The sequence below is a fragment of the Sander lucioperca genome, chromosome 19 (assembly GCF_008315115.2).
Source record: "Sander lucioperca isolate FBNREF2018 chromosome 19, SLUC_FBN_1.2, whole genome shotgun sequence".
NCBI lineage: Eukaryota > Metazoa > Chordata > Actinopteri > Perciformes > Percidae > Sander > Sander lucioperca.
Genome location: NC_050191.1, coordinates 24,104,222 through 24,122,273, shown reverse-complemented (window position 1 = coordinate 24,122,273; position 18,052 = coordinate 24,104,222). Strand labels below are relative to the sequence as shown.

Below are 18,052 nucleotides of genomic sequence, written 5' to 3'. Positions count from 1 at the left end.
TGGGTGGGTAATTTATGTGGATAAGGAGCTGAAAACTGACAGACCATAAAAACATCAAGGTGCACATACACAAAATGCCTAAAGCATGATGGGCACTTTCATGATGTACACCATTTTAATCCAGAATGGAAAGTAGTGATGTAAAAGCACACAAGTGTTTGTGAAACAACTGTGATTGTGGTGGATTTTGCAAAATATAACAAAACTCATGGATAGATTTGATACTTGAGGTAGAGGCTATAATCCAAGGACAGCATCACCAAAACACATTCACATATACAAAAATAAAATTTTGCAGTTTTGTTTGATCATCACAAAAAGCTCTCAAATAGATTATGTAAGAATTATTCAAACAATAATCCCTACAGCTCAGCCTCCTCTCAGCACTCAGTAGCCACGCAACATGTTTCCATTGTTCTAATGCAGCTTTTCCTGTGATGTCCAAGTAGTAGAGACAGGTAGATAAAAACGGTGTCTCTCGTGATTTTCACTCTATGGTAATCCTCACAGTCCACACCACAAAAACAGCATACATGTCGTGCGCGCACATCATGCATGGGTACAGAGTGTAGTTCAGCGAGTCCTGCTGTAGCACCAGTTCCCCATGACTCACGACACATCCGTGTAAAGGGCTTAACACAAGGTAGGAGGGGATAAGCAGCACCCCTGATGTTTAAGCTGCCTATGCTTTGAAGCAGATGTGAGCATGTGTGTGTTCAGTCTCTCTCTCCCTCTCTCTCCTCCTCACTCTCACTTTGTGTGTGTGTGCGAGCGCATGCTGGTGTGCTCATGCAACTTACAAGCGCTAAACCAAATGTCACGACTATTAATGTATCCTGATCAGCCCACTGAAAATGAAGCTAATCTGTTGCGAGGGAAATGGGGCAGGAATTAGCTCCTTCAATCTTCCACTGGTTTCCTTTTAGCATCTGAGGTATCCCGCCATTTATCTCCATGCATTTTCAAGCTGCACCCCAACTCGCAATAACTAGTGGTTGTGGTTGTGTGCCTGCACTTCTTTCAGATGACAAATACCGGCGTTCATTTATTGCAAGTGATGATTAATTTCATACTTGTCACAAAGCCCTGATACACATGAATTGAAATTCCAGCCTGAAAATTGAAGTGTTTTTAGTTGAAGTTGATTAAACAGGAATTTCAATTCATCCCATTCAGCTTTCAGCCAGGAATGATTTACTGAAATTGAATGTACTGCAACCCAAAGTATCAGGGCTACTTTCATTAAACTCTCACGCAGCAGACTCTCTTGTATGTTAAGTGTAAATGTGTTTGTTCTTCTCGTAGACCATTGTTCGAGGAAACCGGCCGCCCAAAGATGCTTCCATCAACGGCCTGCTGGAGGATTTTGACAACATCTCAGTAACACGCTCCAACTCCCTGCGTAAAGAGAGTCCACCAGGACCCCACCAGGCTGGAAGCAGCTCCAAACCCTCCGGCAGTGGTCACCCCAACGCCCCGGAGGAGAATGGATTCAATCATTATTATTCCCGCTACTCCTGTGACCTAGACACCTCCAGCAGGGACTTCTCTCTTGATCCCAGCAAGCCAAGCTTCTCTATTGATGGGGACTGGGCAGTTGGGAGGCACTATCGATTCACCAAGCAGAATGGTCACTCGTACCCCATACGCAGCCCCTTCTACCCGGACGCCATGCCCCAAAAATCCGACTATGGCAAGCTTCCCCCGGACTACCACACCTACTTGGAGAGCAAAGGACGCTCAGCTGATGAGGTGGCCTCCACGGTGGGCAGTGGTGTGGGCTCCAGCGGCTACTATCGGGCGTCTGTGGGTGGCTCTTCCAGCCAGGACTACCGGGACACTTCAGTAGGCACGCCATCTCGTGCCTCGCTACACAGCGAGCAGATTAACTACCCAGACAGTGAGTGGAGCTACGGCGGCCTTCGGGACGAATACGAAAAGCGACCCAAAAGTTCCTATGTGACGCAGACCAGCCCCACGCCAGCTATAAGACAGCGATCTCGGTCAGGCTCTGGACTGCAGGAGCCAAATGTTCCTTATGCAGCCAGCGGGGCTTTCAAGAACCCTCCACAGGCCCACCCATACAGCTCCTACACATACCCTCGCCTCTCGGAGAGTCTCACTAACTCACAGACCTTAACCAAGGTAACTTACACCAAAACACAAAAACTATGCATTCTAGTAATTTCTTATAAAAAGATGTTAATCTATGAAGATAATTGTGACAGGGACTTTGACAGTGTTTACTCTAAACTGCAGGGCATATTGTATAAGCTACCAAATGGCTACAGTGGCTGTCCAGCACTCCTGACAAGCCTGTAGAAACATTTCAGAGAAAATTACACAGATATATCCCCACATTTAGTCCCACCTCCCATCCATCTGCAGTCTCTTGTAAATATTCAGTCCTCTTTCTTTCTCTCGCTCTCTCCCTATTTTTCTAGTTCTCTCTCATTCTCGCTCTACGGTATACATTTTTATTTGGGCCTTCCTGTCAGATGGTGTCAGCTGTTAATCTTCTCTTCCCTGAAGGAGGCAGGCGCTGCCACATACAGAATTACCCTTCTTCAGAAGCCACTGTCTCTGCACACAGATCAATTAATGCTCACGCTGACCATCGACCAGAAAGCTCTGAATTACAGAAAGAGAACTAGACTAGACAAAGAGAGGCACAAAGGAATGTAGAGAACAAAGAAAGAAGTGAAAGGCAATGGCATGGCAGTAAGAGAGTGGGAAAGAAAATGAGAATACTAAAATTAGAGGAAGTCAAAGTAGACAAAAACTGTGTAATAATCTGCCACATTTAGATAGTAATTGTTTTTAGTTTTATTATGATCAAATTATATAAAACCTGAAAGTACCAAAACCTCAAAGAAAAAGTGCAAAGAACAAATAGAGCATTATACAAAATTTTAAAAAAGAATATATTTTTTATAAAATGTATGTTAAATACTGTAACAAACAAAGAGAGGCTTAAATTGGAGTAACAGCTCTTAAGCTCTTAAGATTTGTGCTGAACTCTTTTTATGAAGGCAAAAATTGCAACCTAAAAATATATACTGTGATTACAACCACAACAATGTATGATACTAGCTTGGTGCGTCAAAAGAACAAAAAAATGTTGCTGTTACTATGGCAATTAAATATCTAATAGGCAAACATTAGGTCAAGTTAAATATCTTAGAATGGTTACAGTTACACAGCTGTGTGTCATCTGCATAGAAGTTGTGTTCTGTATGTAGAGAATAAAACTAGACACGGATATTAATCGTAACCATCACTACATCCTTGTATCATGGGTGCTCTTAACCAAACATGTCACCAAAAAATAAACTAACAACAAATTTCGCAGATTAGCACCTCAAAGATGATAAAAGGGCCATTTTTTAGGTTAGATTATACTCAGCAGATAGCCAGTAAAATATTATTGACATGAGAAAATAATGTACAGTAAATATAAAAGTACCGATTTGATTGTTGTTGTCCAGCAACTGCTGCTGTTAATGTCATGTTTCATAGCTTTTTGCTTCCCATTGTGTATGAAACACCTGCAGTGTAAATATGTTGGCGCTGGGAGAGTGTGATGCAGCCTGTGATGTGCTCCAGTGGAGCAATGGGAGAGATACCTGAGAGATTCTTCCACTCAGAGACTCCACAGACAAGAGCAAACAAATCTTCCATGCATTAGTGGCTGTGTAATGTAACCATATGTTTCCAGTATTATTTTCCCGTGGTGCTTCTTTTATACTATATAATATTATTGTGCATAACTGTGTTAGCTACTGTAAAATATACTAGAATAGGTTATATGGTGCAAGGCAAGCAGGGGTAAGTCACAGAAACACTGGTCACTCTATAATGTGTTCTCCATATAATTTCTTTACATATTCTTAATATCATTCTCTAAATAATTCAGTGCCCCATTAGGCCCATTGTAGAGGTGTCCATCCCTCCACCATCCCTCCTTAACACACAGTGAGACCAGTAACTGAGAGGAAGCTATGTTTGCTGATGTAGATCCCAGGGTACCTTGATGAAAAACCATTTAACCTGCATGCTTCAGTAAATAACCACTTATAGAAAAACAGCCACAGAGAATGCAAGGGTAGCAGGATTGGCTTGATGCAGGGAAGGTCATTTTTCTTACATATTGTTTCTTATTACCACTTTCAGAGTCGTTATGCTTGAGGAGGCACATTTGCTTTTCTGGAAATGTACAGTATGTGAAGATTTAACAGGATGCAGCTTGTATAATGATCCAAAAAGCCAAAAAATGCAAAAAGACATGATCTCCATCAGACTATATAAGGTGTATTGTTAATATTTGATGTTCTATGCAGTGTTTTGTCAAATCCTAAATCAAATTAAATATAGGCCATAGTGAAAAGTGGGCTGAGGAATCAATGTACCCTAATTTGTCTCGTGATGTTTGGAGATTTTGCAGCAGTGGTATGAATAAAAAGAAAAAACAAGGAGTCATCTGGCAGCTTAAGAATTACTATTCTTCTCGGCTCATGGACCTTGTAACAAACCCGCCCCTCTCTATCTCCTCTCTCATTCTCTTCCTTTTCTTCTCTTTCCCTCATTCAGCCCACTCACACCACTGAAGTAAATCCTTCTTTTTGCCTGCTGTTGGGAGCCTGTGGGGATGTAACAGTAGACAGCACGGAGACTTGGCCACACACAGAGGCACAGGCACACACAGACACAAACACACACACACACACACACACACACACACACACACACACACACACACACACACACACACACGCACACACACACGCTCTCTGTCTTCCTTCCTCTCTCTTTCTTCTCACTCTCTCTGTGTTTTGTGGCAAGCACGAGCTCAGTGCAGCAGCTCTCGGTGACAAATTGATGTTGCAGCACTTTCCCTTTCTGCAGCCTTAGCATAAAACTGGCCGAACGATGTTCCACCGCGGAATTCAATTTCACAGTTGAGTTAGGTTGTTGATTACCCTGCCAAACTCAGATTAATGCGCGTTTAACCAACATGGATCAGGAGACCTCTGGCTGACAGCCAGCCAGCGGTGCCGGCCAACGATAGGGGGGCGTGAGACTGGGCCGTCCCAGCAGCAGCACCCCCCCCACACCTGCCTGAGAGTGATTGATTAAAAGAGTTCACACCATGTAATTATACACCATCCCAACACATCAGGACTACTCCTCTTGCCCTGTTTGTGCGTGTGTGCGTGTGTGTGCGTGTGCGTGTGCGTGTGCGTGTGTGTGTGTGTGTGTGTGTGTGTGTGTGTGTGTGTGCTGTGTGTCTGTGTGTCTGTGTTAAGTGCAAAGAGGAAGAGTGATAGGCACAGAGAAAGAAACAAATAAAAGATAAGGAGTTTTTTTTAATTATCCTCTCAGTCATGCTGGTTGAAGAACATTTTTGGGAGGTGTGGTAAAGGTAATTTAATCTCTGCAGGGTGGAGGCAGCTTGATCCACCTCTGTCTGTTTATTCTGAATAGTCCACCCTGCACTATTGATATTTAGCAATTACACTATCATCTTTTTTGTTGTTGGAAGTTACATTTAAACACAATAACATACTTTCTTTATATGCATGTTGAAGCCCTTTCATTCCTCTGCTAGTGTTAATGTGACTGACTGTTTAGCAGCTGAACATGCCAAATTGATTTCATCACTTCAACCAAGCCAAACTGATATTTTTTACATGACTTTTCTCTGGCAATCCATAATACTCTACATTACACATTAGACATGCCAATAAGGATTGAATACCACCAGCATTCCCCACTATTTACTCTTTTTATTAGCTATAAACTGACATAGTATGACATAGTACATAGATATAATGAGGTTTGTGTGTGTAGGTCAGGCCTATTATGAGTCAAACCAGTTCAGCTGAGTCATACAACTGAGCTTTTAATAGTTCTCTCGGAGTTAAGCTCTTTATTTTCTGTGTGTGTGTGTGTGTGTGTGTACAAGTGTTCACTTCATGCTCCAGCACTGCTTTAAAGGTGACAGTCTAACAGTGAAAAGAACGCTAGTTTTCTATAGTTTTTATTAATGCCTTTAATGTCAATCTCGGTCAGGCTTTTAACAGATGGAGACAATCACGGGATTATAAATGATTCAAAACCGACCCGAATTGGCCCTTGGGTGTGTAATATGTCTACTTCATTCATTAAATAACTTTACAATGCACGATGTGGTTGTAGTCACTAGCCTACATTAAATTACGTCCCCCTTCCATTTAGCGCCCGGTTTTTATTCCTGTTTGTGTTGGCCTACTATTTTCTTTTCCCTTGTCCCCTTGTACTTGTGTAAAGCGTCCTTGGGTTTCATGAAATGCGCTATATTAATCTAAGTTATTATTACGTTTGTTGCTACAACAAACTCTTAATGCTTTGGCTCGTGACACAGTGACACCGTTACCTGGTTTAGCTCACGATACATCCAAAGTAGGCTAAGTTACCGTATACAACACTTGAAATGCAACGATGCATCTGTAACTTATTCTCTTATTGTAAATGAATGATTTTCTGTCCGAGCAAAACATTCATCGCAACTATATGGTTAGCGGTAACGCTAACTCTTACAGTAATCTACAGTGGGCAATAAAGCACCGTAAAGAAAAGACTTTCACGATACTACTGCTTTTGTCCAAAGCGGCCGCTAGAATCAACACAAACTGAAAGTTACAAATAGCCACTTTAAGGAAGAGGTGTGTCCCAGATCCGGATACTCCCTGGGCTCCTGGTTGATGAATGGAGTAGTTGAGGAGCATTGTGGGGTGCTAATGATAAAATATGGTCCCTGTCCTGTGGACTTAATATCCTCTATTAGGTCTGTCAAGGGCTAATGTACCTGCAGACATCCCTGGAAGTAGAGCTGGTATTTTACTGTGGACAGTGTGTGTGTGGCCATGCATTTACATGCCATTGCATACAGTATACACAAGTTCAGAGCCTGTGTAAGTGGACAGTGTTGTTTCTTGGGGCTGGCAGTAACTCAGTCAGTCAAGACTGACCGCAGGGTCGCCGGTTCAAGTCCCTGCACGGACCAAGTACGGCAGCCTCCTCGGCACTGCCAAACCCTCAACTGCTCGGGCCGCTCATCCTGTGAGGCGGCCCCCTCCTTAATATAATATATAATATAGCATGTGTACTGTATAGGTCCGCAGTGAAAACAGAGTGAAAAAACATTGACAGTGAATAAAAATATAATCTATATAATATATCTAATAAAGTTTACATTCTTCTTCTTCTGAAATTGGTGAATCAAACACCAATCAAATAACCTTGTCCTTGTGCTCTCTCTTCTAGGGTGACTACGAGCGTCCTGCACGGGACGGCAGTCCTCAGATTACCGGTGGTGACACCTATCCCCGAGGGCCTCTTAAGCAACCTCAGAGCCACATCAAGCCGCCTGGCTACCCGCCTGCACACCTGCCGGCACACCTGCCGGCACACCTGCCCTACCCTCCTGTCTTTCACCATTACAAACCTTCACCCTACCACCATCCCCCCTCCCAGCCCAGCCCACCGTACACCCCTCAGGTACAGGATGTTCATTATGTTCACTTATACATGTGATGACAAACATTTGAGAGACGCTCCTATCAGGCTTTTTAAGGCCGATACACTTATAATCATTTTAATGTAATTTGAATGGGATTACTCCATATTAAAACTGTTTTTATCCTGATAAAACCTGATAAAACGTTATTGTCACTGCCCAGTAAAACCATGTATCTCCATATTTGGTGTCTTTGAATTATTTCTAAAAAAAAAAAAATGAAATATTGGGTATTCCTTAATGATTTGACGAAATAATTCTGCTTCTTAAGCCAAATAAACCATAGGAAAAAAACATTGAATTGTCTGGAAACAGGCCTAAAAACATGACATTTTGGAGATGCATGATTTTCACAGGGCATTGATGATTGAGCTATAGATTAGGGTAGAATAATGCATTTTATGTTGCTTTGGAAGTCACTGTAGTTTAGTTGAATGGGTGTTTATTGCATGAATTTGACAAACCAAACTAGACCAAGACCAGTTAAGATTAATTCCATCGTCAGCTCAAAAGTCCCTTTAAAAAAACGGGACATTTTCCTAACTATAATTCATGTAGGAAAATATCAATACTATTTTATAGTCTCTTTCTTTTTCTCCATCACTCTGTACGTCTGTGTGTGTTTTAAACACAGGGGGCCTACTCACAGCCTTCATCACCCTACATCCCTCCGGGGGCCTACCCACCTCCTTCCTGGGGCTCCAGCTCCGACACTCAACCCTCCAGAGTCTCTCATGAGCAATTCAGAGCTGCACTTCAATTGGTGGTCAACCCAGGTGAGAAATGGACAATACAAAGGGACACTGAAATGCCTTACATAAATAGATAGATTATATAGAATAGATTTGTGTGTTTTTTGCATCAAAATTGAGCTATGTTTGTGTTTGCCTATAGGCGACCCTCGGGAATACCTGGACAGCTTTATCAAAATCGGCGAGGGCTCCACAGGCATCGTGTGTATCGCCAGCGAGAAACACAGTGGCAAGCAGGTGGCTGTGAAGAAAATGGACCTCAGGAAACAGCAGAGGAGAGAGCTGCTCTTTAATGAGGTGTGAAAGTCTGACAGAGATGGGGCGTAACTGCAGTACACGTATCTCAAGCATGCTCACACCTAAAGCAGCACATTTTAACACTGACTATCATCCCGGGGTGTTATTAGTTTATACAACAACACAGTTACTGCAGGTCGGGTTTTGTATGTTTTGCATGTGAGAATTAGTAGAGTATTTATTTATTTATTTAGAGGCTTGATGTTGGATGTTATACTGCTACTGTAGGTCAGTTTGCCCGACAAAATAAAGAACATGAAATAAAGAACATGATGCCCACCATCCAGATGTGAGATCAGAGCTAACGTTTTGCTGATTGCTGATAGCTCAAACAAGCAGCAGCAGAGACAAAACTGCTTTAAATAGCATCATTAAACATGACTCATTTTGTGCCGAATACTGTAGATAAATATAAATCCCACCATCCCACAGCAAAACAGTAGCTTGCTCTATTTCCATATATCCCGGCAATCAAACCAGTAACACATTTTACATCTGTAATTGCATTAATTTGCTTCAAGGAATTTATTCATAGCTCCGTATCATTTGCACTTGAAATAAATGATATTTGCAGACAAAGTTAATGATTGCTTGTTTAGCAGAAAAAATGTGTATTGAGTGAAGGGACCTTGGATTTATTTTATCAAGCAGTAAAGCAGTATTGCAATGATTCTATTCTGTGTGTGTGTGTGTGTGTATGTGTGTGTATGTGTGTGTGTGTGTGTGTGTGTGTGTGTGTGTGTGTGGGTGGGTGTGGGAGGGAGAGAGAGAGAGAGAGAGAGAGAATGCATACATGTATGTATGTATGCTAGCACGTGTGTACAGTGAACACAGATGTGAAGCAGTGGGTGTTCAGTTGGAAACTAATTTGCTTTGTGTAATCCCATTAATTTCTGAAAGTAATCCTTTTATAGTTAAGCCTTCAGAACATGTTCACATTAGACAAAGGGAACTTCAATTAATAGATAATTAAAATTACATGACTAACTTTATTAATTTATTGAAATAGTATGTTTTAACGGTATATATATATATATATATATATATATATATATATATATATATATATATATATATAGTAGTAGTAGTATGTTGTAGTATGTAGTATGTTTTAACAGAATATATACTGTATATGCCGAGGTTTGTGATAGCTCTGTATCATGTATCATGAACCATCCCAATAAAAACATATCATGTCTAAAGAAATGTAATAAGTAAATATATAATCAAAGTAATTTCCTTCTGTCTGTCTGTCTCTGTGTTTTAGGTGGTGATCATGAGGGACTACCATCATGAGAACGTAGTTGACATGTACAACAGCTACCTGGTGGGAGACGAGCTGTGGGTTGTCATGGAGTTTCTCGAGGGCGGGGCACTCACTGACATTGTGACTCACACCAGGTAACCTCTCTTGAATATAGAAATACAATAGTCAAAAACAGAGTAACAATACAGAAGTAAAAGAGTTACAAGACAAGGACCAGACCTGCAAGCAGGTATACCTGAACTCAGAACCAATCAAAATATCTTCTCAATAAGGATAATAATTTAGTTTACTTAATCTTCTCAAGTAGAAACAAACCTACTCTAAAAGACTATAGTACTATACTGAATCTGAGGATGACATGGTGCATTGGCACATATTGTATGGCGTTTAAAGTTCTAAAATATAACTGGCAGACAAAACTTTAAGTGCAATTAGTAAGATCCTAAAATCGCTTGTCAATCAGTGGATAGATGCCAGAGTAAGAGCATCAGTACCAGTTTAGGGAATTTCGAAAAATATGCGTATTTGCTTTGTTCCTGAGATGTACTGTAGATGGAAAAATCAAAACCACTCTCATATCATTTTTTTATTTGAAATTTCTGAATGACCAAATTCATGTAATGTTCTGGTGATATTGGTGACATCAAATTGGTTTAACTGGTAACTAGCAAGCAAAGCTATGTTGTTAAAAAAGGTCCAAAGGTCATTTAATTTGCTCCACACATCAGAAACTTGACAAAGATGAATGATTTCACAAGACAACCATGAGAAACAGGCAGATGGGTTGTAAAAGTAGTACGTTTGATCGTTTTAGGATTATTGTTCTCCAACTTTTCCTAATTGCTTCTCTGTTGTTGTCGTGTTTCTGAGCTGCCACCTCATTGTTTTAAGCTTACTTTGTGCTTGGTGTTTAATTACAGTCATTTGCGTGGAGTGTCAGCATTAGTGTTGTGCGGTGTCGGATGCTAATAACACGCTTTGGTGAGGCTGAGCACCGCTGCTATCGGGAAGTATTTTCTTCTCCCACACAGATGTTTGTGTGTTCAGTGTGTATGAGAGAGTTTAAGTAAACAGAAGTGCTTTTAAAAGTACTAATGGAAATCTCAGTAAAGACGATATTATTTGGCACACTTGTTCTCTCTTTAATTCTCCCCTTTTCCCTGTTTCAGTTTGTTGAATTCTAAGTGGAAGTAAATGTGTACGTTTTTTGTGTATTATTTTAATGTTCTAATTGATATTCTTGCAAATATAACCAGTCTGAACAAAGACACAAAGAAAGAGGAAAAGTTAGTAAGTTAGTAAAGTAAGTTACTTGATTTAATTATCAGGCATTGTATATATCCAAGATGATAATATATAGAGAATATGTCTTGGTAATTACAGCTGTATTTGTCCAGGTGAATGCTTTGTGCTATTTCTGTTAAGCCTTTTGTTGTAGAAACAACTGCTGCCTGCCTTGCGACGTGCAAGCCTCATCAGCTCGCTGGGTTGTTGGCAGCAAACTCACACACGAGACACATGAACACGCACACACACACACACACGCACACGCACACACACACACACACACACACACACACACATACATCTACCACACATACACAAGTGAGTCAGCAGTGGCAGAATGGGTGTCTTCCAGAAGTACTAAATTATACTTTAGAGTTTGTTGATGAGCTGTACTTCACATGGATTTTTTTCCAATATAAGTGCAAAAACATATGTGTGTGTGTGTGTGTGTGTGTGTGTGTGTGTGTGTAGACGGATGCCTGTACGTTTGTGTGTGCATAGGTGCGTGGGTAATTCACCTCCCTTTGACAACCTTGTCAGGCTCATTAAAACTGTTTTTCACTGAAACAATTTTCTATTTCAGTGATCCTGTTTTCATTCAATTGTGTGCGTTCATTTTGTGTGTGTGTGACGGGTGGAGGGAGTGGGGTACGAGAGGGGGGGCAGTAAGAGGTGAATTGTTTTTGCGTACACGTCTCTATCCCATTCACTTTGAGTTAGCCAGTTGTTTTTCCATTAGTAGAAGGCTCATTTATCTCTTGTGATTGTAAATGCATACATGTGTGACAAAAAATCTGCTACAATCTGCTGTGTGTGTGTGTGTGTGTGTGTGTGTGTGGTGGGGGCCTGGGGGTTGTTTCTCATAATGCAAGTTTATAAGTGACTTTCTGAAGTGACTACTTTAACAGTGGGATCTTTTAGACTGAGCAATGAGATGAAGAGAGAGGCGTGTGTGTGTGTGTGTGTGTATTCTATATGCATGAACATGTACTACAAATATGTATGTTTCCTTGGTCTATGCTTGCAAATGAGCGTGTCTCTATTTCTGTACATGTATGTGATGGCAGTTTAGAGCACACACACTCATAAACACATGGCATGGCCTGGCCAGCTGGGTCTAGATGTTAATGTTCAGTGGAGCTGTGAGTTTCTGTGTGAGCTCAGTCAGACGCACTGCATCGCCCTGTCTCTCCATATGGGACCCTCCTGCCTGCTCTGCACATCACTGCTCCAGCCGCTGCAGGCTACAGAGGGGTATTTTCAAACCGGATGTCAGCTCCATCTTAGTTGTGTAGAATTGTAATTTATATAATATATATAATTATATAATTTATATAGGCTAAAACATGAACATAATGTTCGCAAGAGAGGGAAACAAGAAAATCCAGGGTAACACATTTTAAAATAATATACAATAGCATAATAATAAATAAAGTAAGGACCCCCCACTGCACTTCCAAAGAACTCATACTATCCTGAATTACAATTCCCTGCCCCTTTTATGACTCCCCGTCCCACCCTATAGTTTTCAAACAGTCCCTAAATGCTTCTCAAATTTTCAGTTTGTAGGTTTTTAGAACACCTGAAAATCATTGAAAGTTATAAAGCATCCAATCTGATTTGTCCATTTAATTTCCTCTCCCAGATTGTTTTGTGTATTTCTGGGCAGATTCAATGTTGCATATTGCACGTTGTGTTAACTAACGGCGGATTTCCACTAACTGCGGAACGGCTGCGGATCGGCTCCGTGCTCCGCCGTCCTTCAATACCCACCAGGTCCGTATTTGTTGCGGAACGGCTGCGGCCACGACTGACAGCTGAAGTCACTAGGACCCACGAGATCTTGCGAATTCATGTATGATTGCGTGATATAACAGGATGTAGTTTCTATAAACGGAACCACAAAACCAACAACAGTTTGTTTCCATTCCGACTTCAGGCCTGTCTCCGCCCATTATGACGTTTTCAAGGTGTAGTGCAGGGAAATATGATCCGCCGTGAGCACGGTATATTTTATTTTTAAAATTAACCGGATGTTTTATTTTGCTTCTGTGCTCGACTTCCTGTCCCGCACTATCTGCCCTGTGCTGAATTGCTGCGGAGCTCTCTGGCATCCGTCAAAAATAGAAGCTCTGCGTATCTGCTCCAGAGGGCTGCAGATCGCCGGAGCTGGGACGCAGTCGGAACGCAGCCGTTCCGCAGTCAGTGGAAATACACACATTGACTTTAATGGAAACCTATTGACTCCGCTGACGTTCCGGAGTGGATCCGCAGCCGTTCCGCAGTAGGTGGAAATTGGGGGAAAATGACAGGACAAACATTTATACAAGGACTGCAGTTTTATAAATACATCTTTTTAAGAAAGTGTTTTGTTCTTATTACATTTCAACATGTCAAATATGGTACTACATGCTCTTATACTTTCATAGTCATTGCTGACACGTGTGTGTGTGTGTGTGTGTGTGTGTGTGTGTGTGTGTGTGTGTGTGTGTGTGTGTGTCACACAGGATGAACGAGGAGCAGATTGCTACAGTGTGTTTGTCGGTGCTAAGGGCTCTGTCCTACCTGCACACACAGGGAGTCATCCACCGTGACATTAAGAGCGACTCCATTCTCCTGACCAGTGATGGCAGGGTAAGTGCATATTATGAGTGTGTGTGTTTCTATATGTCTTCAGATTTTTCATTCACACTCCTCCCTTTGGGATGTTATTTAACCCGGAGAGCCCCATTTAAACAGGAATCTTACTAATACCCCAGGTATTAATAACCAATGCTACTACCCTTGTTCCTGTCATTGGTGATTTCAGTATAACTAACACAAACACACACACACACTGACCTTCTCCATGGGTGCCACTTGTCAACAGCCAGTGCCAGAAACTCATCATCATCAATTACCACTCGTGCCCCAGTAATTAAATGCTGCCTAATGCCTCCTAACGAGCTGATAAGACATGATTAATTGGAGGCTAATTAAACACTAATACGGGAGATTAGTGTCTTCTATGAAAGCTCTTCATCACAATGGGTCAGTGCACTTCTTGACATCAAACACAGAGGTTCTGAACTAATACAATCTCAACTGTACGTCCACACACCTACACGATAGAGTGGAACCTGAAGGCAGCATGTGTGTGTTTGCAGATCAAGCTATCAGACTTTGGCTTTTGTGCCCAAGTTTCCAAAGAGGTGCCCAAGAGGAAGTCCCTCGTGGGCACACCCTACTGGATGGCACCAGAGGTCATCTCTAGACTACCTTATGGGACTGAGGTGAGGACGACACACAAACACACACACATGGATTAACATTGAGCCAAAGAGACTTCCCAGTTTAATGTATGATTGTAAATTCTTATGTTTTACTGTGCTGACTTCAGTTCCAGTGCACAGAATGAATGTTTTTGTGTCTCTCCAGGTGGATATCTGGTCTTTAGGCATCATGGTGATCGAGATGGTGGACGGAGAGCCCCCCTACTTCAACGAACCCCCTCTGCAGGCCATGAGGAGGATACGTGACAACATGCCCCCTCGGCTAAAAGAGTCGCACAAGGTAAGAAAGACTTCAATGCAGGTTTTTTTTTTGGACAGTAAGCATAGAGGAAGGAGATTATGAAGTCGAAGATGTGTGACTTAATGAATAGATTCCAAAAATTAAAACTTGTTGTGTCGTGACCATGTTTTGAGATGTTGAAGTCTGTCGCTACATAAAAAATAAAATATCTATAATTTTTTTAAAGAAATCTTTGCCCATATCTATGATTGATTTTTTAGGTGTGAATGCATTAAAATACAAAGTAATACATGCAGGCAGTCTGTATGATTGCTCTAACATAAACATGTGTACAGACACTAACTAATGGCTGTATATCTGGTCATTTCTGCTATATGAAACACTGAGCTAACCACATCTGAAGGAAATATTTAGTGATTTGTGACCTGACCTGCTGTAGAAGGTCAGGCCACAAACAGAACTCAAATCTCAGTGATTGTTTCTTTCAGAAGCACTACTAGTTTTCTTGAGTATTAAGGTTTTTATGTACAAAACCTTGTACCCTTTGCCTCTTTACCAGTGAACAAGAACTTACATCATTACAGTTACACAGTGTCATTAAATCTTTGTCACTCTGATTAGTACGCTGGCTGGCAGCTGGGTATCTTTAAACCAGACAAAGAGTTTACAGCCACGCTAGCAGCTCTGAGAGGCTGTACTTAGGCACAGCTTTGAGCTAAATGCTAACGTCAGCATGCTATCATGCTGATGATTAGCAGGTACAATCATTACCTTATTTGTTTGGCATGTTACAATGTATACATTTGGTAATTAGCACAAAACACAAAGTAAAGCTGAGGCTGATAATGTCGCTAGCATGGCATAAAATGTGCGTGCCATATTCTTAATTGTTGTGTTAAACACAATGTTGATTTGTGATTAAAATGTTGTTTAGTTGGCAACGTTTCACTCGGATCCAGCTAATGTAACACTTAAACTATCTAATTTCTTTCTTTGCATATATGTGTGTTAGTAGGAAACATCCCTCTACAATCAATAATCATAGATCAAATAACGTACTGGAATGAAAGCATTTCTTTACGTTTTCAGGTGTCCTCTGTGCTGCGGTCCTTCCTAGACCTGATGCTGGTGAGGGAGCCCTCGCAGAGAGCCACGGCCCAGGAACTCCTCCAGCATCCCTTCCTCAAGATGTCTGGACCCCCTTCCTGCATCGTGCCCCTCATGAGACACTATCGCCACCGCTGACCTGTTGGGCCAAAACCTGCCCTCCTCTAGACTAAAAACACACACATAAACACCCTACCGCTTGGTGGCGCGCCACTAATACTCACACCTGTAACCGTGAAGTAGATTAGCTAGAGGAATATTTAAGAAATTACATTAAAAAAAAAAACACATGACAGAGAAAAGAAGAAAAAAATTGTCTACCAATTTAAAACTATGAACTGAAGTAGAAGAGTGTACTGTGCAAGAGGAACTCACTAGACGTCCTGTCAAAACGTGTGGGCTAGCTCTCCCTGCTGCTGTCTTCTCTCTTCCTAGACTGCGAGTCCTCAGCTCCATGTAGAGTTGTAGTAGCCATCAGTGAGTGCTTCAGAGGGGTGTGGCGAGCTGCTGACGTGGTGGAGGGACCTTGGGGTCCGGCGCTCTGCTCCAGACCAGAGCAGCAGAGGGCAGAACAATCAGCTGCGCGCACAGAAGGGTCTTTGACTAATGACTGTTGTACGGCTGCTGTGTCGTCAGTCCATCTGAAGGACAGGCTGCTGCTGCTCAGCTGCTCAAACAGAGACGAGCTCTCTTGTTTTTCTCTTCTCACACACTAACAGTGAAAATGTATTTTAGAGAAACTTGTAAGTTTTTCTGTACAGTTTTGATAATTTGCAGTATTTTATCGTGTGGTAACCATTGTGATATGAGCAGTATTAAATAGAGTTTCTGCAGAGATCTTTCCTACTGTTTATAATCCAGTTTTTGCTTAAAGATATAAGAGATATCCCAAATAAACCCACCTAAACCTAACTGTTACTAAAAATTCTAAATATATTTATTATCTTACATTTGTAGACAGAACTTCCATTAAATGTTGGGAAAAAAGGGTAATGTCAGAATTTTGTATGACATTTTAAAGTATTTATTTATTTATTGGAATTGAAGGTTTATTTTTTTGGTAGTGTGGCCTTTTTTTGGTTTATTTTGTTGTTGTTTTTGGAGGGTTTTGATTTACATTTTTAAAAGCGCGTCACAGACAGTGCTATCTGTTGTTATATCATTCAAGCAATACCCCAAACCTATTATGAAATCATGAAGCCCTGTAATTATGATACTGTAATTACACCATGCATTTAAATGTAGCACAGATGGAGTGGATTTGACGAAAAAAGATTTACTCTACGCAGACCTGTTTTTTTCTTTTATATAGGAGTCTCATCGTGTTTCTCTAAATGCTAAGAGGCGTCCATCCAAGACGCCTGCACAGATTTTGGGATGCTGATAAAAGGTCTCGTTTTCTACTCACATCCTCACTGTCATCATCTCACTCCTTATCCCACCTCAGTTAGACACACTACTCGCTATCACTGGAACTGTGCTGCCATTCTCATCTCTACTCAGACCGGGAGAACAGTGTAATCCTCCTCCCCGCATCGTTTTTACCCATCGTTCACTGTGATATGTAAATATGTGGATGTGAGCGTGTGTTTGTTTGTGAGTCTGTGTGTGTGTGTGTCTGTCAAAGAGCAAAAGCAGTAGAGCGTGTTTATCTCTGTACAACATCTGAAAGTGTGTGTGCGTGTGTGTGCTGCTGGCTAATCCTTGACAATGTGTCAAGACTTGAATGAGTAACACTTATCTGTGGTGTTGGCTTGTACAGTGATATTGCATGTTTGTTATCAGTGAAGCTGGTTTCAATTAAAAAAACGCCCATAAAAACATTGAGATGTGTTGCATGGATTTTTCCTTCATCGCCCTCTATAGTCTCGTCTTCTTCTTCTCCTCTCTCTCTCTCTCTCTCTCTCTCTCTCTCTCTCTCTCTGTGTCTCATATCAAGCAGAGATTTTTTTTTCAAACAGCACACTGTCGGATATTCAAGGGAGTTCTTTTCAGTCATCAACAGTTTATTTTCTCTTTGTTGTTTAGGACTACCATATTCTCTAAATTCAACAGTTCTCATTTCCAACTATTTCACCCTAACCTCATCTCCGAACAGAGAGGCAGAAAGACAACACACATGGATTGGCGTTGCCATAATATATGAGGTTATTTCTCTTTCTTTTCCTCTAAGCCATTCCCTCTGAAACACTATAATGGTATATTGATTTAGCTCGGACAGAGAATGGAGCTTCTTTCTCAGAGAAAGATACCTCTGCCGTCAGCCCTGTA

The 18,052-nt window shown here is 41.3% G+C and overlaps 1 protein-coding gene across 6 annotated transcripts in view; it reads left to right on the top strand.

Annotated features, from left to right (window-relative positions):
* pak5 (p21 protein (Cdc42/Rac)-activated kinase 5) overlaps positions 1–17,606 on the top strand; it is a 76,346-nt gene extending 58,740 nt beyond the window's left edge. For all 6 annotated transcript variants that reach the window (XM_031310544.2, XM_035995603.1, XM_035995602.1 and 3 more), the window contains 9 exons: positions 1,306–2,145; positions 7,306–7,539; positions 8,193–8,334; positions 8,453–8,607; positions 9,875–10,008; positions 13,669–13,795; positions 14,308–14,433; positions 14,579–14,713; positions 15,764–17,606. In XM_031310544.2, the coding sequence (XP_031166404.1) occupies positions 1,306–2,145; positions 7,306–7,539; positions 8,193–8,334; positions 8,453–8,607; positions 9,875–10,008; positions 13,669–13,795; positions 14,308–14,433; positions 14,579–14,713; positions 15,764–15,919 (2,049 nt within the window). In that variant the 3' untranslated portion in view covers positions 15,920–17,606. The remainder of the gene's footprint in view (positions 1–1,305; positions 2,146–7,305; positions 7,540–8,192; positions 8,335–8,452; positions 8,608–9,874; positions 10,009–13,668; positions 13,796–14,307; positions 14,434–14,578; positions 14,714–15,763) is intronic.
* Positions 17,607–18,052: the final 446 nt, after the last annotated feature.